Below are 23474 nucleotides of genomic sequence, written 5' to 3' on the forward strand. Positions count from 1 at the left end.
CTTTAAGGCCAACTACGGGCGCGACCTCAGATCTTTCCCGGAGAGGGAGGGGGAGGAGGAGGAGGAGGGCCCACAGGCAGAGGATTGGGCAGAGGAACTGGAGACGGTGCACCAGCAGCTCAGAGAACACTTGGAGAGAGCCAAGGAAGCGTACAAGAAGGGGGCAGATCGCCACAGGCGACAAGGGGAGGTCATCAGGGTGGGGGACAAGGTTTGGTTGTCCTCGGAGGGCCTTCCCACCAGAGGGAGGTGCAAAAAGCTGGCACCCAGACGGCTGGGCCCCTTCACGGTCACGCAACAGGTCAACCCGGTTGCCTTCAGGCTGGCACTGCCAGAGGACATGAGGGTGCATCCAGTATTTCATAGATCGCTGCTGTCGCCGTACAGGGAAAGCAGCAGGCTCCGAGACAGCGAACAGACCCCCGAGGGAGGGGGGAAGAGGGGAAGCAGGGAGCAACTCAATGAGGCCACGGCCATCCTTGATTCAAGGAGAGGGGTGGGGGGCCTGGAGTACCTCATGGCATGGGAGGATGCCCCGCCTTCCCAGAATGAATGGGTCCCGGCCACTCAGATACAGGAGGACTTCTTGGTGGAAGAATTTCACGCCCTCTTCCCACACAGACCCAAGCCCTGGCACATGGAAAGGGAGGGGGAGGGGGAGGGGGAGGAAGTAGTGGAGAGCAGTTCACCATGGGGATGGGAAGCGGAGTTTGAGGACCAGGAGGAAGAAGTATGGGTGTCTCCGAGGTCCACCCTGTCAGAGGAAGAGGCAGACTGGCAGCGTATTTTTACCCCCACCAGCTCTGACGCCACGGACTTTTTGGGATTTCAGTCCTCCCAGGCGGAAGGAGGGAGCTCGCAGGACTGGGGGGAGGTGTTCACACCTACGGGCTCGGAAAGTACAGAGTTTTTAGGCTTTCAGTCGTCACCGACACCCGGGGAGCCCCCTGGGAGGGGAGAAGGGGAGCTTGGGAGGGGGATGGATGTGAGGGACAGGGGATATCGCGAAGTCCCTCCCCTCCTGAGTTCAAGCCCATCCCCGAGCGCAGGGGAAAGCAGGGAGAGTTCCGATTCCAGTGGGGAAGCAGGAAGTCGTGTCCGAGGCTCAGACAAGGTAGCGGAGCCAGGGTCCCAGGTGGGACAGGAAGGGGCAAGCAAGGGGGGGAGACCCATCCCCCCAACTCCGGAATTGCGCAGAAAGCGGAGAGGGAAGAGGATGGGTCTACCAAAGTTGTTATGCTGGAGAAAAACGCGCCAAACGCCATTCGGAGGTTCTGATTCAAGCTGAGAAGATGTGTCCTTGTAAATAGCATTGCCTTCAGCACTGTAAATACGCAGCACCAATAAAAGATAAAATGCAGAGCTGTGTAGAGTCGTTACTCTGAAGTAGCCCACTCCGGCCACTGTGACGCAAGATATGCTACATGAAATCAATATATGCTACATCCACAGCGTTCCCTTCATTAGATGTCCATGTGGGCTTCTTTATAAATAAGAACAATAACAAATAATGCATACACATGTCCCTCTCAGAATCAGCTGCCCAAGGCAGACGCCCACTTTGCCTAGTAGTAGGGCCAGTCCTGTCCTTTGAACAACAGTTGGAAGCATCAAAGAGGTGAATCTCTGCCTTTCCTGCCAAGACCAACCTGCTACTGAGTAGAGCAAGCAGCAAGCCAAAAACACAAAGATGGAGGAAATCTCTCTAACCCTGTGAACACTGAGCAGGCAGGGCCAGAACTGAAAGGGCTTTCCACCAATTGAAGCAACAAAGTGTACCAATTTGCTTGACCCTACCATAGGAAACAGGAGGAATGAATGTTCTCCACCAGTGAAGGAGAACCAACAGCTTCACACTTGCCATATACTCTGACAAGAGCAGATTTACATGATATCCTTACCTAAGCAATTTGTCCTCCTGAAGGGCCACATTCCTGGCTATTTCAGGCACTGGAAATCCAAGCTGTTCCATATATTTTGTTTCATTGATTATCTCTCGAAGCTTGGGAGAAAAGTTAACTGTGTAACGAGTAGTTTTCTCTCCAGTGTCCATCTCTTCAGTACGTGGACTCTACAGCCCAGAAGATCAACCACCATGGAAAGGAGGACAATGTGTCAAAACATAAACCAAAAGGGGAAAGAAATGTTGCCAAATAGAAACAGAAATTTATTAAACTTAAAATTATTATGCAAGATTATATCTTCCCAAGGATATGCAAAGGGCTGGAACAAGAAAAAATTTATAGCCACCTGCTCACGGGTCTCTGGATTAGCCTGAATAATAGCTCCAGAAGGATGAACTTTAGCAAGGAGAGTTTTTTTCAATAGAATTGGGAGCTTATCTTCTGTGTTCTCTCTCCACTGGTCATATTTCAGATCTTCATATTCTTTCATTCTCTTTGCCACTTCAAGATATTTTTGTTTCACCTAAAATACCGCAGGTCAGACAAGAGAGCTTTTACTTTCTGCAGCTCATCTTTTCATTTTTATTCATTTAACATTCTTCTATTTTGCTCTACATCCCAAAGCAAATCCCAGAGCAACTTACAGAACAATATTGAAAAATGAAAACAAAAATGTTATTCAGCAACTTCCCATTCCAAAACAATGTACTTTGAACTTCCCAGTCCAATGAAATGCTATGTTTCTGATATATACTGATGTGTATTCACTAGTAACAAAACTCCAGCCCACCTCCTTTCCACGCTCACTAGCCAGCAGCTCCTCTACTTCTTGGAATCGAACAATGGTGTGCTTTATACGGTAGAAAAGAGTTCGCGCCCAGTAAATGGCTCCTGCCACTGGAGGGTGATTTTTGCATAAAGGTGGGTTGGAAAGGTTACTGACGAATATGTTGTTAACTATCTCAAGCTGTAAATTAAAAAAAAAGGTATTTATCATCTTACTAGGCAAAATTCTTTGTTTCATCATTAGCAACATATAAAGATGCTACATATCAGATCTCAGTAGGGTCGGGCTTAAGGCAGCCAAGATCCAGGAAGTGAGGGAGTCACCTCATAATCCAAATGGGGTCAGAAGTAGCTGCATGTCCAAAACAAAGTTCAGGATGGCCAAAGTCAGGTGAGTAGACAAAGCTAGGCAGGGAGCAAGATCCAAGCTAGCAGTTAGTGAAAGGGAACCAGAACCTAGTGTCCTCAAACCAGAGGCTAGTTGTTCAGACTGAAGTGCAAGCACTGAGGCTTTAGGCAGCTTGGTGGACAGGGACAGGGACTAGCTAGAACTGCAGTTTGGAGGGCACTCACAGAGCCTAGAGCTCACGCCGCCCAGTTTTCAGTGGTAGCTGAGCACCGGTGGGGCAGGAGTTAAGGTGGCAGAGTCTAACTACTGGATATGTTTGTTTCAGACACCCTCTCAGTACCTTACAATATATAACCTAGGCCCAATGGATTTCACAATTCTGTTAATAGAACTGAGCATTTCCCATACACTATCTGTATAATAAAAGCCCACATTTTTGGAGGCTTTTTAAGCTCTGAGAAAGATCTGAGGGGAATCACCATCTTCAGAAGTTTTTGTGCCATGCTGTTGCTGCAGAGGAACTGCCTTGTCCCAAAATGCAACCCCTCAATTACTCTTAGTAATTCCCACCCCGATCCCCACCCCGACAGAGTCCCAGAGCATTCTGATAGGTGTGTGTAGTTGCTTGAGTGTCTCAGTGCCTATTTGAATTGTGCCTATATCATCTATATCAACAAGAGATACCACTCACTTATAGGCACTTATTACTAGTTTTTAAGAAGTGCTTTAAAGTGATTTTCAAACAAACAAACAAACAAACGGTGACTACTTCCCTGTGAGCAAAGAAATCCAGGAAAGTCACCCCTGTTGTTAATTATTATGATATCAAGACCAGTCTCACCACTGGGGGAGTCCTTAAGATTGATGCAGCTATGGGAAAGGGGGCCTCAACATCCGTGGCTGGTGATGCGAGGCAGTTTGGTTAGGGCTCTGTTGCTTTCCCAGCTTCCCAACACAGCAGGTAGCTGCTGCTTACCCAGGGGGAGAGGTGCTACTGCTTAACATCCTAGACAGGATAGGGAATAAGAAGAGAGTCACCAGTCTCAGCAGCTCCTGCATAAAACTTTGAGGTGAGGTGCTATTTCACAAAGGGCATCAAAAGATCTAAGGAGTCATGGCTGGAAAGGAGCAGCAAATACCTCTTTACAATACTGTGCCAAAATGTCATTGAATTTCATCATCATCTGCTTATTAATGGCCTCACGAGAGCGGATGTGTTTGAAGTTTAAGAGCATGTCAAAAGCAGCTTCTGCTGAACGAAGAGTCTTAAAAGAATCATCAATGAAGCTCTTTGCTTCTTTTTCTATATCCTAAAAATTAAGAAAGATGAAGTTAACAAGGGGGGCATTCTCATTTATCAATGGCAGGCATGGCAGGCAGTCCTAATTCAATAAAATTACCACTCAGGATTCCACAACGCCATACTAAATGCAAACTGCTTTTTCACAGATCACTTCATAGAAGGACTGAAGGGGCTTGTAGGTCAAATTCTTATTGTTCAGGGGTTCTAGCAGGGAGACAAGAGGTTCTACTGAGAAGCGAGAAAAATACAAATCAAAGCTTCTGCTGCTTACCAAAACTTCCATTTTAAATTCCTCCATAACTATCTTCCATTGAGTTGCACATCTGATGTTGAAAGGCTCAAAGGTCAGAACCTCCATAGGACTGACAAGACCATCAACTCGTCGCAAGACTTCATCAATGCGCTTTGGATCCCCAGTGACAGCTTTGAGTTCAGGACCAAAGATGTTGTAAAACTCTTCCATAACCTATCAGGGTACAAGAAGAGCTGATGTGTAGGCAGATATCATTTCTTTATTTTTTTCCAAACTTTACTGAAATTCAAATCAAAAACATACAAATGAAATACATACAAATAATATAAACAAAACAAACAAAACATACAAAATATACAAATAAAAACATACTAATAAATACCTAAATCATAACCTAAATCAAACAAATCATGTATATCAAATAAAATAGTTTCTTTTGACTTCATATAAACTTAAAATATACTCTTCATATAAACAGACTTCCACTTGTCATCATCCCGGGCTAATAAACTCTCATACTTCCATACTGCTTCCCTTCACTCTCCTTTTTTAAAAAAATCATTACAGATTTTTTTTGAATCACTACGGAATATTAGAAATAAAAACCCAAGTCTTCATAGAGGGGCATTGCTTTTTCACATAATCCCCAAACTTTTCCCAATTCTGATTAAATTTCTGATTACTGCATCCTCTAACTGAATTTGTTAATTTAGCCAATTCTATATAACTAATTTTTCCAGGCAGATATCATTTCTAGTGGCTTTCAATTTGTGCTTTATTTTTCCCAGGAAGGAAGGGTGGGAACTGAGCTAGTCTGAGAAGCCAGACAAGAAACCCAGAGAGTTTCTGGTTAAGGATGGGCCATCTAGCAGCTGACAAAAACTGTCTGAGTGCTGTGAAATTGTCACTTGAAGTAACTAAGAAGTTGTTTCAGCAGCAAGACAAATGATCCTGAAGCACAGGCACAGGTCTAGCTAGGTCTGAACACAATGCAGAAAGTGGTGACTGAATGAATTGTATCACTTCAGCCAACAGGTAAGGGATTGCACTCTCCCATGCAAAGAAAAAAACTTACTGCAAACAGAAACTAGCCTATCCTTTTTGCCTGCTGGGCTCCTTTTCTGCTTCTATGGAGGGTTTGTGTGTGTGTGTGTGTGTGTGTGTGTGTGTGTGTGTGTGTACATGATTTTTTAAAAATCGCATCCTTACAAACAGTATGAAATGTTTTTATTGTTTGTTTTTTTATAAAAAACTATGTAATGAGGAAAAGGAAAAGAAGGGGATGGGAAACAAGGGAAATGAAGGTGGGAGAGGAATGCACAAGTATATTTATGACAACAAAAAGGAAGTACAGATTAGAAGCTAACAAATGCACTTCATTTAACAAAATTTATATACCTTTTGATTGTAATAAAACCTGTAAAGTGATTCACTCTTTTAAAAAAACAGAAGATAATTAAAATAAACAGTAAGCTAAAAAGAGATTAAAACATATGTCAACACTCCAGTGGCAGAGGAAGCCACTGCGTCACCTGGGGCAGCAAATTGCCATGCACCGGGGGGGGGGCATTGCTCGTAGCACGTGTGCGTCACTACGTAACGAAGCTGCGCATGCGCACTACGTAGAGGGGGATTGTGCTCCCCCCCATGACTTCAAAACGGAGCCTCCAGCTGTGCATGCGTGCTACGTAGAGAGGGATCGCGATCCCCCCGCGACTTCAAAACGGAGCCTCCAGACACCCGGTAGAAAGCCTCGCTCAGCGCGGCGTGGCACACCAAGCGGGCTTTTTACTGGGAGGCTAGAGGGGCTCGGCTTGGGAGTCACGGGGTGTGGCACCGACTGTCACACACACACCCCAGAGTGGAACCCGGGGCAGACCGCCCCATCACCCCCCTTGCTATGTCCCTGCAACACTTTACATTGCTAGGTTGGCTTGCCAGCACATAAAGATGTATTAAGGAGGCACCAAAAGGAGTACGGCAAAAGAGCCTGCTGCATGTCAACAGGCAGGGAGATCCAAAGTGTAGGGGCTCCCACACTAATAGATCAATTTATTGCAAGTAGAGAATGAGTATTATGTAGCACCTGCAATCATAGCAGTTCTGCAGACCAAAGCAGTTGCATGCACATATGTAGGCCAATGCAAGAGAGTATATTGCAGCCATACCAGAGGCCAGCAAAGTTGTGGCCCAATAAAAAATGTTTCAAGAGAGAAGCCAATATTGGACAGTGAAATGAATGGAAGCCAGTGCTCAGGTGTTTAGGGTGGTGTTGCAGGGAGTTTCTCATGTAGGGAAATACCGGTATTAAGAAATGTGATCCTTCTCCTGCAGTCTCAAGTTATTCTATCACCTGAGCCTTACAGCACCTCATTTTGCTGCAGATGGAGTCCAGACTCCAGCCATCAGTTTTGGCCAATTTATTCATTTCTTTTATTAAATTTATATCCCACCCATAGGAACTCAGAGTGGCAAACCCATCAGTGATCTAATAAAGAACTAAACAAAAAACACCAGGTCTCCTTGATGCTTTGATTAAGTGGAATTTTAAATTCTGAGTCCACACAAGGAGTAAATGAATGTCGCCGCTCTTGTGCAAAATATGTGAGGAAAGCCTGTGGGTCATTGGAGCTCTGTGTGTGCCTTGAAACTCCAGCACACATTAGGAGACCTTAGACTGGGCTCAACAAATGATGTAAAAAAACCTATTCTTCAATAATTCATGCATGCTCTTACCTGCAATATGTTATAGAGGTCTTGACAGATTATGGCCATATAATCTGTTTTTTCAAATAAACGCTTCCTGTCAAATTCCCATCGTGCGTCTCTTCCTGAAGCTTCAATTTTGGCACGGATGTCAAAATAGGACTCCTTCCAAATTTCAAGGGTCCGTTTGGCTTCTAGCATTTTGGTTTTTGCAAGTTGCCTGTCTTCCCTAGGAGCCCATAAAAAAGCACAGGAAAAAAATTGATCCAAAATTCAAAAAGAAAAGTTACAGGTAGGTAGCCGTGTTGGTCTGATGTAGTCGAAGCAAAAAATAAAAAAATTCCTTCCAGTAGCACCTTAGAGACCAACTAAGTTTGTCATTGGTACGAGCTTTCGTGTGCATGCACACTTCTTCTGAAGAAAGTTCATACCAATGACAAACTTAGTTGGTCTCTAAGGTGCTACTGGAAGGAATTTTTTTTTATTTTTTGTTTCAAAAAGAAAAGACAGCCATATTCAACACTCAAAAGGCTCAATGTATTTCTTGCGAGAAATTGCCTTTCATCATAGAAACTACTAACCTTTGGACCCTGGCACTACAAAAAATGGCATGTTGTGCTATGTATGGACACCAGTGGGTGTAACTCTAAACTATGGTCTAGAGATGAGGCAGGTAAGTGATGACAAACCAGATTTACCACTGCGGCACACATTCCCGAGGATGGCTCCTGATCTGCAGGGAGTCACACTCAACCTGGGTGAATAAAGTAACTGGTGCAAGGTCCTGAGAACAAGATGAATGGCATTCACAACTTTAGCTTAGCTTACAGAAGGAAATGCCACGTACTTGAACAAAGTCCGTAGATCCACAACCTTGCAGACCCTTGCCGAGATCTCCCAGGCAATCCTTTCCATTAGGGGGATCATCCTTTCATCCTTGTTGTAGTGCCGTGAAATAATCCACACCATTCTCAAGGCATTCATCAGTGAGGGAATTGTATCCAAGACAACGTTGAAGCCAGTGCCGTGTGTTAAATTCTGTTGAGTCAATGGCAGATATTGTAAAAAAAAAATATCAGTATGAAGGAATAGGATACGTTTTCGTAACCATAAAATGAGGTACAGCCCAAAGAAAGGAAAAGGAAAAGGGTGGGGAGTGCATAGTAGGGTCACTGAGGGCCCCCTCTGAATTAATTAAACATATCCAAGATGGTAGCTGATCAGAAACACTACTAGGGGGAAAGGAAGTCTACTTATTTCATCTCCTAAAGGATTTGGGCAGCCTTGGGGCTGCTTGGCTGCACCACTCTGAGTCTCTAATGCTGTTGTCACTATTTACAAACTCTGTCCAGGAAGTGACGCAGGCTATTCCAATACATAAAGGGGGGGGGGAGTTGTTGGTACCCTTAATTGCATCTGCAGGTTGTTGTTTTTTTAGAGGTGATACATGAGATGGTTTGCAAGCAAGGGGTTTGCTGTCAGGGGTCAGCAGAGAGCCCGGCCAGGAGGCGCAAGGAGTCTGTGATGCTGAGTGTCCTGAACAGTGCCAGGGCTGCCAGGAAACATCTTGCAGCAGCCACAGGCAGCCACAGAGTCCTGTGACGGAGGGGCACTCAGACGCTAGAGAGCCCGGGCAGCATCTGAGCAGCTCTGGAACAGAAACAGAGGTGGTGCCTCCATCGCCCCAACAACTGCTCAGTGCCTGAAGGCCCCAGTCCTGCCACTCACCACCTGGCCCAGGGCGGGGCCTGATGGGCTCTATAAAGGACTGTTGCCGCCACTGCTGCTGGGCAGAGAGGGCTCCATTTTGTTTTTTGTTTTTGTTTAAATTCCTGTTATTTTTTACCTATGTTATTTTAAACTGTATTAAGGATGTATTCTTAGTTTTAGATTTTGATTTATGTCGAAATTGTTTTCCATTCAGTTGTGTATTTTTTTTGATGTGGTTTATGTTTTGTTTGTGACTTTTGTAATTGTGCTATTGCTGGATTGTTTTGATATTCGATTGGAAGCCGCCCAGAGTGGCTGGGGAGATTCAGCCAGATGGGCGGGGTACAAATAAAATATTATTATTATTATTATTATTATTATTATTATTATTATTATTATTATATAACACAGAGGGCTTAAACGTAGGGAAGAGAGGAGGAGACTAACTGTTCCCAGACTGATGTGTTGGAGGCGTTCCCACAGGATGCCACTTCCCGGCAGTGCTGTCAACTTTCCCTTTTTTTGCAGGAAATTCCCTTATTCAGCACCCTCACTTTCATATCCGGGAGTTGACAACACAATGGGATTTCCTTATCTTCAAATCCGGAGGTTGACAGCTATGCTTCCTGGATCTGAAAGTGACTGAATGGACGTGAGAACTTTTGCTCTGTCTTGTATATATCTGTATAATAAAGAACTGTAAATATACAGATGAGGAGTCGGGAGTCGTTACTTGTGGAAAGCTGAACCAGCTCCCTCACATGGTCCTAGATTCAATTCCTGGTAGCACCAATGATTTAAGACAAAGGCCCTTTGCTACTACCTAGAAGCAGCTGCTATTGCTCCTTGTTGATAATAGAGTGTTGTTGGCTGTGTTTGTACTCTGCAATAAGCCATTAACCATAGCTTACTGTGCAGTCCCTCTTTACTCCTCCCTGAACATGCAAAGGCAGCAAACAATGGACCATGGCTTAGCATAGCATTACATGCAAACCAGGAATTGTGGTTTGTTTTGCTTAAACAAAGTACAACTAGTAAGCCGAGAATAAACCTTGGTGCGCTGCCATAGCTTGTTTGGAGGGAGCCAAACCACAATCTCTGGTTGGCTCATAACACCAAGCTAGAGGATTGTGACTTCTTTCCTCTCTTTGCTAGTAGACAGGAGCAAAGTGGGCATGTATGGCAAAGCATGTTTTATGGCTTACTGTGATGTACAAATGAGTCATCATGAGGTGCTAAAAAAATTATGAACTCTGTATCCAAAACCTTTGGACATAGTTGGACAGTGCCCTGCTGCTACTGAATGTTACATTTACAGCTGATAAAAACCTACCTTTAGGTGTCGTTCAAGAGTGGAAAGGAACCTCACATTATCAACTGCCTCCACGTGGTGCTTGCAGAGCTCATTTATGACTATCTGCAAGCTATCCACAATTGCTATGTTAGCCACCGTGAGCACTTCCAAGACCTTTTTGACTAATGGCAGTTTGAGCTGCTGAGTGAGGGCACTCAAAGTAGCATTTCTCTCTCGCCACAGGTCAATCTCGGCTAGTGGGCCATTCCCCTGAGGATGAAAGGAACCAAGATGAGACCAGGTACTTTGGAATAAAGGCAGACACATCACACAAACTCTGATCACAATGGGCCATGTGTCTGACCACCCTGAGTTACACAATACATAGAGACATATTCACTTCTAGTCATTTCACCCAGGGTCGTCTTAAGCCTTTGTGGCGCCGTGGTGCAGGGATCCCTCGGGCACCTTCCCTCCCTCCCACCACCTCGAAAAAGCGCAACAGGAGGTCCCCACCCTGGGAATCCGGCCCCTGTCTCTTCCCTCCGGTCCCAAAGACGGGCTCATGTATCCGCTCTGGGGAGCCCCCGTGCGCTCCTTGGAGAGGTTACCTGGCCCGGAGCACAAATGGGGCCACCACGCCGCTCCTCCTCACGTGGCTCTTCTGCCCCCCGGGCAGACGAGGCGTCTCCGCTTTACGAAGATCGTCAAGCCGTCGACCACAGGATAAAGGTGTTACCATATTGCCTGCTTGTGGGCTTCTCAGTAGACCTGACTGGCCACTGGGAAAATAGAATGCCGAAATAGATTACCTGGGGGACCTTTTTCAGAAGCTCTTCATCTGCTGAGGATATTAACATGAGCCAATTGGCTGCAAGTGTCTCTAGTGTATCAACCACATCCCGATCATTGGCAAGTTCATTCACATCACCATCTAAGCTTAAGGTTGGCATTTCTAACTTAATTTCCCCTGTTGAAAAAAAAACATTATTAGCTACAGTAAAAATGTCCCAATCATTAATGAAATAGACAAGAATATTCCCTAGCTTATCCATTTCATCAGAAAGCAGTGAAGACATGGCATTATAGATTATACTGACAAGTCTCTTCTTGAACCTTCTAAATTTCTCCAGAGAGCAAAGAATGGAGAAAAGGTGAAGGTAATCAATTTGGGTGAAGCTAGGGTTGCCATATTTAAAACAGTGAAAATCCAGACACAAAAGTTGTTGAGCTTACAACTGCAATATTCCAGATATGTCCAGGGCATATGGCAACCCTAGGTGATACTAACAAGCATTTCCTCCGACACACACTTTTGTACAGAGAAGAGATTAAAATATATAAAAAGGAGAGTGAAGGACAAGGAGAATGCACCTGTGCCCATTTTTACACAAACAATGCTGGAAGATTAGAATCCAACTGAAAATCCATCTTCCTGAATGTCCAACAGCTGGTTTTGAAAGTGGATGCAAACTCATTTTTGCATTTCACACATTTACACCACCCAACCAGTAGTGCTTTAAGAGGCCCACATAAGATCAGACTGAGACATACCTTCTATCTGCTGTATGGTTCTCTGAATGTGGCTTAGGAATTTCTGCATATTCATCAAGAACTCATTCCTTAGGGTATGCAAGCTGTTTAATGCTTCTGGTGATGTTTTTTTCTTCACAACAGACTGAGCATCTTCACCTTCTGCCTTTTCCGGTTCTGGGTGAGGAATGGACTCATCCATATCATAATGGTTATGACACATTGCAGGCAGAAAGACCTGAAAATACAAGCATGTTTTGTTTAACTGTCTTCTGTTTGCTTTCATTTAAAATATAATGACTAAATTCATTTGTAACTTTGTAACAGTTAAAAGCAAAAAGTTAGAAAGCTATTGCCGCAGGCAATCCTAGTTGCCATTGGATCCAGTTATAGCTGCTGCTATGTGCGAAAGTAATGACAATCCACCTTCTCTGGAGGAAGAGGGGACAGCTAGCCCAACATTATTGATATAGGTCTAATACATATCGGAAGATAGTCCCACTATGTTCAGTGGAGCTTATTTCCAGGAGAGTTTGTGCAAAAGAAGCAACTCTAGGGTGTCTTCTTAGGCTACATGCAGTCAGTGGAAGGTCGCCCCCCCCCCCCAGTGAACTCTGCTCTTCCTCTCATAACTTCACTCCTGTAAAAACACATATTCAGGCTATGAATCCTGATTGCCCTTTCTTATTCTCTTCAGGGGAATGGCCCACCTTTTTCTCCCTCTTCTTCAAGTGCGTGACAGGTTTATTTTTTTAAAAAAAATCACTTATGGTTTTACTCTGTCCGTCCACAGAGGTGTAGCAAGGTCAGGTGGTACCCAGTGCGGAATTTTTTATGTCACACCCCCCCACACACATCGATGGCTTGGGGTAGGCTTGGGAGTCACGGGAGGGCGGTGCGCTGAATGTCATCCCTCTCAGCGCTGACACCCGGGGCGCTGCGCCTCCACCGCATGCCTCTGTCCCTCCCCCTCTGTATAAAATCATTTTTTGTTGTTGATTAAAAAGTGGAGCTTGGAAATTGAAACAGCATTTTTCTTTGCTTAAGAGAAGCTTCCTGGAATAAAATAGCTATCAGGAGAGGGAGAAGTCCATAATGGGTTCTTCCTGCTTCTTCTTGCTGTTTGTCTGAGACTCAGTGTGTTTCTCTCCATCTTTTGTGATGGGTTTTTTCTGCAACCAAGTATGGTGAGGTCAAACACACAACACAGACCAGTTAACATAGAAAGCTACATGCCATCATTTGGGGGGCTTTTCTACTTTAATTGCTATGTAAACTCTGGTCTATTTTTTAAAAAAATGAAGCTTAAATTATTATAAACCTTTAGCTTGGAGTCACTCACCCTCAAATCCACTCATGACATCTTGCACTAATATCCAACTTACAAGTTTTGAATTACATCTAAAATGGTAGTTCACTTAAATGAGTTGCTGATAAGGTAGTCACCAGAAATATATTCAAATTTTGTTGTGGTAGCAGCTGGATAAGGTTTGAAGGGAGTGTCTGTAGCCATAGCTGCCAAGTTCTCCCTTTTTTTAAGGGAAATTCCCTTATGCTGAATAGGCTTCCTCGTGAGAAAAGGGAAAACTTGGCAGCTATGCTATAGCACAGGAGCCAACTCCTAGGGGTCGGGGTCCCTTCGCCCCCACAATAAAATATTTGAGGGGGCTGGCCCCCAAAGTTGACGGGTATTGCCATTCAAATCTTGTAATCAGTTATGTGGGGCAGAGCTTACCTGCCTCCCCCCCAGTACTGTATTTTATTCATGTTGGCAACCCTGGTCTATAGCAACCATTTTCCCCACTGCTGTCACACTACACTAATAATGTGCTATGACTGATGAATGCGGGATGGTAATTGCTTATTCAGCTATTACTTCCCTTGAAACCACTACCTTTACCTCAAAGCTCGAGTGATTTCTATTATCACATGCATTTTCTATGATTCTGTATAGTCATTAAATTCTGTCGAAAACCTGTGGACTCAAAATCACTGAGTTTGCAGCACCTTGGTCTCAGGGGTAGGGGAGCTATTTTTGAAAAAGAAATTTATAAACAAACAAACAAAAATTTTCACCAGTGCAAAAAGCTGCTTCAGCATCACGAGGGTCTGGCCATTCAGGATGCCATACTCCAGGACTTCCGGCAGAACATCCTTAGCTTCCAGCAAGTCATTAGGTTCACTAACGGTTTCTAAGCAGCAAAAGAAGGCAAGGATTTGTTTAAAGAAATATTCTAACCCAACATTCCCAATAAGTTCAGGAAAATCATGTGCCTTCTGGGACACAACTACAGCCAAAAACAGCAGATGAGCTTTCCTTTCTACACACAGAAAACCAGCTAGCCTAGCCTAGATGTTTATGCTTGGGATGCCAACTCCCCAAGGGCAGGCATATTGTTTATTTATATAAAATAATTTAAGCTGCATGTCTAGTGTTATGAACTCCTCAGGATTGTTTCCAACAACTTAATACAACTATTTATAGGAATGCACTCAAAGATCATGTACATGCCTAGGAAAGTGTGTAGCTCTTCCACTGGTGGTAATGAGAGCTTTTTACTCAAAGTCTAACTGCAGTGCAAGATTGTGGTGGGGGAAAGAAGGGTTAAATAAAAATTGAGGCACCTCACACCTGCAATTAATAAATAAACAACTACTACTACATAATACACCATTAGGCCTTCACTAGCACACTGGTTCCTATTTTAAAAACAAACAAACAAACAACCCATGTATTTATTATTTTCCATAGATCTCCATTTTACAAACAGTGACAACTTTAGCAAACTTTGGAGCAGAATGCCTGGTTTATCAGTACCTATTCGCAGTACTCTAGTTACCACATAGGCATAGTCACCTGTATCGAATCCACTGGCATACCCTTGCTTGTGTTCATTCTTTAGTTGACAAACTTTTAAGAAGCAGCTGTTCCAATATTGTCTCAATTAATTTTAAATTTTTTGCTGCAGGGAATTATAAATCTGTAGCCCGTGCTACTTGGAATGAAGATCAACTTTCTGATCCAGTCTTTAGATTACACACCACCATAGACACACAACCAGGAAAAGGATGGGATGGTCTGCTCATGGTTCACAAACTACCCTTTGGCAATCAAATATCAATAGGCTAACTAGGTAACTTTACACATTTGAGTCAGGGTTCTCTGACCTATAAAATAATATATAAAACAGATCAGATGATATCTATTGTGGCAGTTGATCAGAATCTAATGCAAGTGTAGGGAACCTTTGGCCCTCCAGATGTTGCTGAGCTATAACTCCCATCATCCCTGGCAATGCTGGTTGGAAAGCTAATAGAAGTTGTAGTGCAGCAACATCTTGCAAGCCAAATGTTCCCCACTCCTGATCTAATGCTGGATTACTGGATTATTAGCTGAGGATCATGAGGAGCAGTTGTTAGGTGTCATTGCCTTGGCCCCCATCTTTCTCCCTTCTTACCCTGGCCTCTCCCTCCTTCATTCAACCTCAAAACCAGAAACTTGTTGGAGCAGAGACCTGTATTTGTTGCTTATTTGATACACCTTCACCAGTTATACTGTGTTAATAAAAATAAATCATTTTGTTGTTTTTATTCTTGTAATAATGATTATATTTGATAAGGGCTGGCAGGACTGAGAAAATGGATGGATGGATGTGTTGTACAGGAGATGAAATGACAGAAGAGTAATCATTTATCAAGTGTGGCTGGTAAGAACTGAAATGGGGCTGAACAATGGGCAGACCCAGCAGCGGAGCATATGCCCACACTGTTCAGGGCGGGCGCGCTCCCAAGGGGGGAGTGGCATGGAGGGTGCCCTCCCAGGTGCGGGAAAGCTGCTTGGGTGCCCGGAGCAGCACACATGCCCTGCCACCGGGGGGGAGCGAGCCACCCATGGCGGACATTCAGTGCGCTGCCCACCTGTGACTCCCAAGCTGTCAAAATGAAGGGGGAAGGGGGGAATGCCACCAGCAAAGTGGCACAGCTCCCCCCTTACTCCAATGGCTCGGGGTAGGCTTGAGAATGTCATCCCCCTCAGTGAGGGCACCTGGGGCAGTCCGCCCCCACCGCCCCTCTTCCTACGCCCCTGGGCAGACCACACCACATACGCAATATAAAACTTACTGATACCTTTAAGCATAGTCACACCCACTTTTCTTCTGAAATATTGTTGAAATATTGTTTGAAATCTTGAGCTCCTCAGGTTGAAAACAGCAGGTTTCAAGGGTGGATCAAGATCTCATATGATCTGGAAAGAACCTAATCTATTATTAACCATAACTTCCTTTCTTAGCCAAAACCTTCCTTCCATGTAAAATACCTGCAGTATCTCTGAGAAAATACACAGTGTCAGTCTCCACAAAGTCTTCTGGGATGTCGTTCATAGCCATGTGATAATACAGGTTATAAACCTCCCGCTTTATGGTTTTCTGAAATAGAAAGGGACAAATTAACAGGAGGTAAGACTGTTTTCAGGGATCATGCTGGTGCCCTTACAGGCATGTAACCAGAACTGAGGAAACATGCCTGTCCATCCATTATCAACAATTGCAGTCTAGATTTATCCATCAGGGCTTCCGGTTCATCGCCAGAGCCGTCTGGCGAGGTTTCCCTCGAGCTCCAAGGGAGCCTGGCTTTGCGGGGGGGGGGGGAGCCACGAAAGCGACATGGCCCCCGAAAGAGCCCTAGATTGAGCATTCTGGGGACGAAGTGCTCGGCGGAGCTCCAAAAAGCAACTCCTCTACTCCCCGGCAACCTCCATTAGGAGCCCCGGAGAGAATGGGGTGGTAGTCGCGGGAGCCATTTTCGAGCGTCACTGTCACCCTCACAAAGTGAAGCTTCGTGCCGGCGGCAGAGAGCAGTGGGTTTTTCCAATTAGAAGATCGGGTTACATTGGGCACTGTGAGTAAAGAGATTCAAAAAGCTTCAATTTACAAGTAAAAGATTCGGTCACAGCAGGAGGCTTTAAAAGGAAGTCAGACTCCTCTATTGTGTGAAACGAGATGCAGTAATTTGACCCCTAGCTGTCAGGGTGAAAGGAAACAATCAATTTACCAAGAATTTGACTCTTTAAACTCTCTCCTGGAGCAGGTCAGGGGGAGAGGTGTTAATTGCTTCAAAGTGTCTGTAAATCTTCAAGAAAAAATCTAAGGAAAGTTCCCCAGGAAGCTGGATCTGGGTGCCTGGAGGGATCAGTGAATGGACTTACAATACTGATTTAATAAAGAGAGGATTATTTTATTAAACTTGGATCTGTTAAATTTAAAGTGAATTTGAAGATGTGTATATGATTATGGACTAAGATTTTAAGTTATAAACTGTATATAAGCTTTAATTAGCTTATATTTAAGTAAACAAATTTACTAGTCCAGTCGCGCTTCCGGACATAAATCTTCCTTTTCAGCAGAGCGTGTGCGCAACGGCAAAAGGGTAAGGATCAGTCAGCGAGAGTCGTAAATTCAGGAACTCTGGAGCACGTTGCAAACTCAAAAGACTTTATTTACAAAAAACATAGCCTGGAGATAAGGCAGACATCCTTCATCTCTGGGCAAGAAAAACTTAAAACAAAACTGTGCCTCAGCGCACAAGCTTGAGGCATGATTTCTACTACAAACTGCAACCAAGAGAAAACCCGCTACTAAGAGAGCGAGCACATACAGACAGTCACATTCCTTTCTATTGTGACGCCATAAAATCTTCTTTTTGAAGGGAAGAATCCACCGCTTGCAGGCTGTAGGCTTGGAGCTTTGCTTCGTGGAGGTAACATTGGTGCTCAAAATGGCTCCCGCAACTACAACTCTGCTGGCTCTCGGGGCTCTTACGAGCTTACTGGGCAGCGGAGGAGTCGCTCCTGGAGCTCTGCCGAGCTATTTTGCCCCAGGGACGCTCTACCCAGGGTTCTATGGGGGTCCGCGTCGCCCCCGTGGGATTCCCTCCCCTCCACTAAGCCAGAAACCTCAGAGCTCAAGGTTTCTGCGCCTCTCCGGCAGCGCGGCAGACCGTAAGTCCCATAATTATATTATCTTCATCCTCAAAGTATTAACATATCTCCACCCCCTTGTCTGACTTGTCTTTAAGACTGCAAACTTGTTCAGGACAGGAACATGTCTCAGATGGTATGGTACAAATAATAGGCTTTGGAGGCAGTCCCACGGCAAGATCTGTTGGAATGAGCAATTTAGGATGCAGTGGATTTCCAGTGACACTAAGTCCCTGACTCAACCAAAGATATGAGGTGTAACTTGGTCATCCTGGATTCCTGGCTCCGCTGGGCCATGTGACTTGACAACCCAGTATAGAACACTATTTTAAAGGTTTATTTTCCCCTCTGCCATGTTTAGACAGAGCAGCAACAGTCTTGCTGCTGAACAGAGTTTGGATCCAGTCTAACCATAGATCAGCGTACTCAACTTACACTAGCTTTCCTTTTCATTGGGGGGGGCGGGGGGAGTGTGCTTTGAAACTAATGTAACATGCTGAACCAATGTACTGTAAGTTTTATTGTCCTAAGCCAGGGGTCCCCAGACTACGGCCTGGGGGCCACATACAGCCCCCAAGGCTCTTTTATGTGGCCCCCGGAGACCCCCGCCGCCCGCTGACCACCGCCCGCTCTTACTGGCGCGGTGCGACATGGCTGCCGACTTCCGACCCGTAAAAGCGACGGAAATAGCTTGTGCACACATGCGTCATTTCCGGTGTACTTCTGGGTCAGAGGAGGCTTCTGCACACGCGCACAAGCTATTTCTGGCGCTTTCTAGGTCGGGAGTGTGCCAGAAATAGCGTTTGCACATGCGCATGGGTGCGCACAGCCGCACGCTCCCGTGCCCCCGCGCGCGCTCCCCCACCCTCCGGCCCACCATGCAATCAGCGCAGTGGGCATCCGGCCCAAAGCCGGGTAAGTTTGAGGACCCCTGTCCTAAGCTCATACGATTTTGTTCCGAACATAACAGTTCTTGTCTTTCACCAAATGAGAAAGCACAAATATTGATACAATAAAGTCTTTAACCTATTATATATTGTCTTTGGGAGGTTTATAACTGAACTTTGGTGGGGGGGAGACAGAGAAATTCTGAGTCATCTTGCATGTCATGCTTCTGGCAGTTTTATTCATGTGCAAAATGTGATTCTGAAAAACTCTTGCCAGATAATGAAACTTTGGGAAATTATATTTAAAATTAAATAAAGGTAAAGGTAAAGGGGCCCCTGACCATCAGGTCCAGTCGTGACTGACTCTGGGGTTGCGGCGCTCATCTCGCTCTATAGGCCGAGGGAGCCAGCGTTTGTCCGCAGACAGCTTCCGGGTCATGTGGCCAGCATGACAAAGCTGCTTCTGGCGAACCAGAGTGTGGCGGAATAGTGCCTGATGATTCCGGTTCATCATGGGTTAATCTATCACTCCCATTATAGGCAGGTGTTCCCTGGGAAGCGGAGCTAGATGGCATTCTAAATGGCAGTTGGGAGTTGGCAGTTGGGGAGTAGAATGTTAGAGATGCCGGAGCTGTATTAACAAGTCTGTGTTATATAAAAAGAAGATATGTGCTCTACAACCCTATGTTGTTAAAGCAGTGAGGGGTGGAAAACTGGGAATCCCTCACATTTATTTGGTGGCAGCGTCATGATCGAAATTCAAAGCTCACACGCCTAATTTGAATTGATCCGGACGATAATTTCCTGTGAGGAAAATGACACACGTAAGAAAACCCAGAGGGGCAGAAGGAGATGAAAGATCAGGAGGGTTGGAGGCTAGAGAAAACCCTAATTTAGAACTGGAGATTTTGAAGATTAAGTTGGAAATAGCTCGAGTTGAAGCAGAAAAAGAAATACAGCTGGAACGATTGAGGACAGATAGAGAGAGATGTATTCTCTTCGGCTTGAGGAGATGAAATTACGGGCAGGATTACCTCAGAACCCCGTTACTAATGATAGTACCTCCATTAGTTTGAAGAGATTCCCAAAATTTGTAAAAGGGAATGACTTAGCCAAGCTCAGGTGATAGAGTCACCCACCAGGCACTATTGAAAAACCTGAAGTTGCTGAGGAAAGCACCTCACAGTACAACGTGCCCATAGCTCAAGAACACAGTGATCAGTTCTTGGAGGAGCAAGAAGAGGATATAACATCCAAAGAACTTTGGGGGAAAGCCCAAACAACTGATGCACAGGTGTATATAGAGGATCCCTGTGTATTCAAGATCATTGATGAGAGTTGTTCACAAAGAGGGATGGTCTTTCCTAGGGAGGATATAATCGACTTGGGAAATGCCTTAACGTCAAAAACTAGTAAAGAGATTCTGACACTTTATGGGCAAAAGAATGTTGAGACTACAATTGAGAGGACGCAAACTAGAGAACTTAGTAAAGAGAATAAGGAAACAACAAGCCCATTGATGGTAACTTATTATTACCCCCAACATTACAGCTAGATTGAGCATTTGCAACCATTTATGTTGAGATTGGGAGTAATTCATCAAGAAGGCAAAATTTGCGGTCCTTCTGAACTGTTGTTTGGACAGCAACCTATTTCAGCTATTGCGCCTATTGTTTTCTGGATGTGAGGAAGAAGAGAGCAAAGAACGTACAGTGTTTGTATATATCATACAGAAACTGCAGAGTTATTTTCAGGAGCTTAGAAAGCAAGCTGCTGGCAAAATATTAATTGCACAGCATTGCCTGAAATCAGGTGAAGAATACCCATGTATGTATGAAAATCTAAGGTATGACAAAACAGCAGCTCAAAGATGCGCATATGCTCTTCATTCATTTTATCGTTGTCCTGATGATGCGGAATCTGATCCTGTTAGGATTCGAAAGCAAAGAGAAGACCACAGGAAAATGATTGCCAGAAAGCGAGAAAAGGAAGGTTTCACATCCCCTGGAAGATGTACAAACGGGTCAAGTTTGCCAACTACACCATCAAAGTTGTTTGATATGCCAAACAGATGCTTTCTTATTTGTGAGAACGGACGGTCCCTTGTGCATCTAATCAAAGACTGAGACAGTTACTTCTCAAATAGAAGTAAGAGAGCTCTTTAACTTCAATATATAAGTCAAACCAATATTTAAAGTTTTAGTTGAAAACAACCGGGCAACAAGCTTTGTTGAAAGTCGCAAGGAAAGAACGTCTGATCTAGCTTCAGAGTCATCGGTGCGAGTCTGGTGGTCTACGCATCGCAGAGCCAGATTAAGTGCAGCGCAGCGAAGAAAACGCGACACGGCAGGAAGAGGAAAAGCAACGCAGTAAAGTACAGCACGTTTCTCCTAATGCAGAGTCATCAGAAGTTCAACAGACAATTCCAGTTTGAGACTTTCCTCTACATCACTTGATGGAACTTATGTCTGCAAAATCAGTATTGACTTTTGTGAAAAGGATTTTTGTTTCTTAGATATCGCAGCGAGAAATGTTGAAAACATGATCTTTTTACTGCAACATACTTAATTGTTTGAGTCTATACTGTAGGTTTTGTTTGTATTTATTGCATTGGTTAATGCTGAAACTGTATGCAACAGGTTAGTATGAAGGTAGAATGATAAGAGGATTATCAAAATGTTCAAGCGGTAAAATCGAAACCTAGGATGGGATCTAACTGACTTGACTTATGTAGATATGGGGAATGTCTTTTACAGCAAAGTATTTAAATTCTGGTAGAATTTTTTGGGGGGGGGAAATGTTTTTAAAGGTATATAATCAATTCTGTTTTATTTGAGACCCAGAAATGTTTAGTATAGGGTTTTGAGGTATACACCAATTTTGACTGTAAGGAAGTGTTTAACCTTACCCTGTATATACCTGGGGGGATGTCAATAGGAAACGTGTATAAATAATAAATCAATGTGTGTTGGTGGAAGTAAGGTAAAGGTAAATGAAAAGAATCTGATTAGTAATGTAGAACATAGAAGTTGTTGACAAAGGGAATTCTGAGTTAATTGGTTTTAATTAAGCTCCAAGACATTGCTTCGGCATTGTTTAAAAGTGCAACTATGCCTATGCAATGACTTTGGGGGAGGGACAAATGTGGCGGAATAGTGCCTTATGATGATTCCGGTTCATCATGGGTTAATCTATCACTCCCATTATAGGCTGGGAGGCAGAGCTAGATGGCATTCTAAATGGCAGTTGGGAGTTGGCAGTTGGGCAGTAGAGTGTTAGAGAGAGATGCAGGAGCTGTATTAACAAGTCTGTGTTATATAAAAAGAAGATATGTGCTTTTAAGAACCAAAGAAATTCATGTTTATAAGTTAAATAATAAAGTTAAATGTGCTTAAACGTTCACTGACTCGGCACTGTCTCAGTACCTTCAGAGGTGTGACAAAGAGGGGAGAACAAAGCTTTCCTGGGGAAGAGGAAACTCTTTGCTTTTTCTCCTGTCATACAAAGGGCTGGTTAGCGAAGCCAAAGGAGCCACATAGTTGCCTATGGCAGTAGGGATCCCAGGGAGGGAGACCCCACTGGTGGCAATAGGTTTCGAACGCAGTGCCTGAGGTACTCTGGAGACAAGTCCAATTTGGACACTGGAGGTTTTTCTCCTGTTTGTAGAGAAGCACAGGGTTCTCTACAACCCTCTGTTGTTAAAGCAGTGAGGGGTGGGAAACTGGGAATCCCTCACACAGAGCAGCCCACGGAAACGCCGTTTACCTTTCCGCCGGAGCCGTCCCTATTTATCTACTTGCACTTTGATGTTAATTACATCAAATACATGTTAATTATGTATGAAAATGAAAAATGAGCCTGAAAGTTGACATTTTTATGAAATTACTCAATGGAATTCATAACAAATGTGTTGCATCCAATGATAGTCCTGCTCAAGGTGTATCCATTCAAAATGGACGTGACTAACTTAGATGAATTAATTTCAGGGGGGTCTACTCTAATTTAGTTGGATACAACCCATCTGTGCACGGTTTCCTAATACATTGAGCAGACCTATTTGCTTTGACTTTTCCATGGAAAGCCCGTTTTTGGTGCACTGAAAGGCAGCACTGAAGACAAACACACTTACTTTATACATCCTAATTCCTCCAACGCCCATACCCAGTTCATGCTCTATTTCAGTCAAACTCCCAAAGGAAGCTGCAGAAGGGTGGTCCACCAAAGGTTTTTCGCTACTTTCGGGCAGAGAACTTTTGCTTTTTCGATCTCTCTCTAAAAAAGGAATATTTGGAATAAGAAGTCAGTGGCAAACATGAGTGCAACATATCAATCATGCAACCTGAGCTATGGGAGAGGGCTCACTCCAAGGGGGCCCAAGTACAGCTAAATAGAGCCTCCTGGTGCAGAAACAGTATACAGTACCTCTGACGAGATACTGGGAAGTCAGGAGTGTGAGGGCAAGCTCCCATTAGCCCCAGTTGGCATGGCCAATATTTAGGAGGATTTTCATCCCATCTACCAACCAAAGTTCTCGAGGCAGCTTATATTTAAAACAAAATACAAATAATAGCGGCACAATGATTACTCATTCTCTTATGGGCCTCATTCTCTTCTGGGCAATCTTCCAAGGGCCACATCCCAGCAGGACCAGAAGCAGATGGGGGCAGGACAACAAATGTATTCCGCCTCCCTTTTGTACACTAGGTTAGTTTCTATATATACTCACACACCTCTCTCTATTCTCCACCCAGACAAGCAAGAGTTCTTATGAC

General features: G+C 44.3%; 1 protein-coding gene across 1 annotated transcript in view; it reads right to left on the bottom strand.

The window, feature by feature from the left end:
- Positions 1-23474, bottom strand: part of DNAH10 (dynein axonemal heavy chain 10) — a 130368-nt gene that overhangs the window by 104414 nt on the left and 2480 nt on the right. Inside the window, exons 3-15 of the mRNA XM_035097917.3 lie at positions 22832-22974; positions 16157-16265; positions 13915-14030; positions 11860-12076; positions 11118-11275; positions 10345-10575; positions 8149-8339; positions 7332-7530; positions 4614-4808; positions 4179-4349; positions 2695-2871; positions 2251-2427; positions 1902-2071 (exon numbers count right to left, since the gene is read on the bottom strand). Coding sequence (XP_034953808.1) covers positions 1902-2071; positions 2251-2427; positions 2695-2871; positions 4179-4349; positions 4614-4808; positions 7332-7530; positions 8149-8339; positions 10345-10575; positions 11118-11275; positions 11860-12076; positions 13915-14030; positions 16157-16265; positions 22832-22974 — 2254 coding nt within the window. The remainder of the gene's footprint in view (positions 1-1901; positions 2072-2250; positions 2428-2694; positions 2872-4178; positions 4350-4613; positions 4809-7331; positions 7531-8148; positions 8340-10344; positions 10576-11117; positions 11276-11859; positions 12077-13914; positions 14031-16156; positions 16266-22831; positions 22975-23474) is intronic.

Source organism: Zootoca vivipara, chromosome 16, assembly GCF_965207765.1.
Source record: "Zootoca vivipara chromosome 16, rZooViv2.hap1.1, whole genome shotgun sequence".
NCBI classification, from domain to species: Eukaryota; Metazoa; Chordata; class Lepidosauria; order Squamata; family Lacertidae; genus Zootoca; species Zootoca vivipara.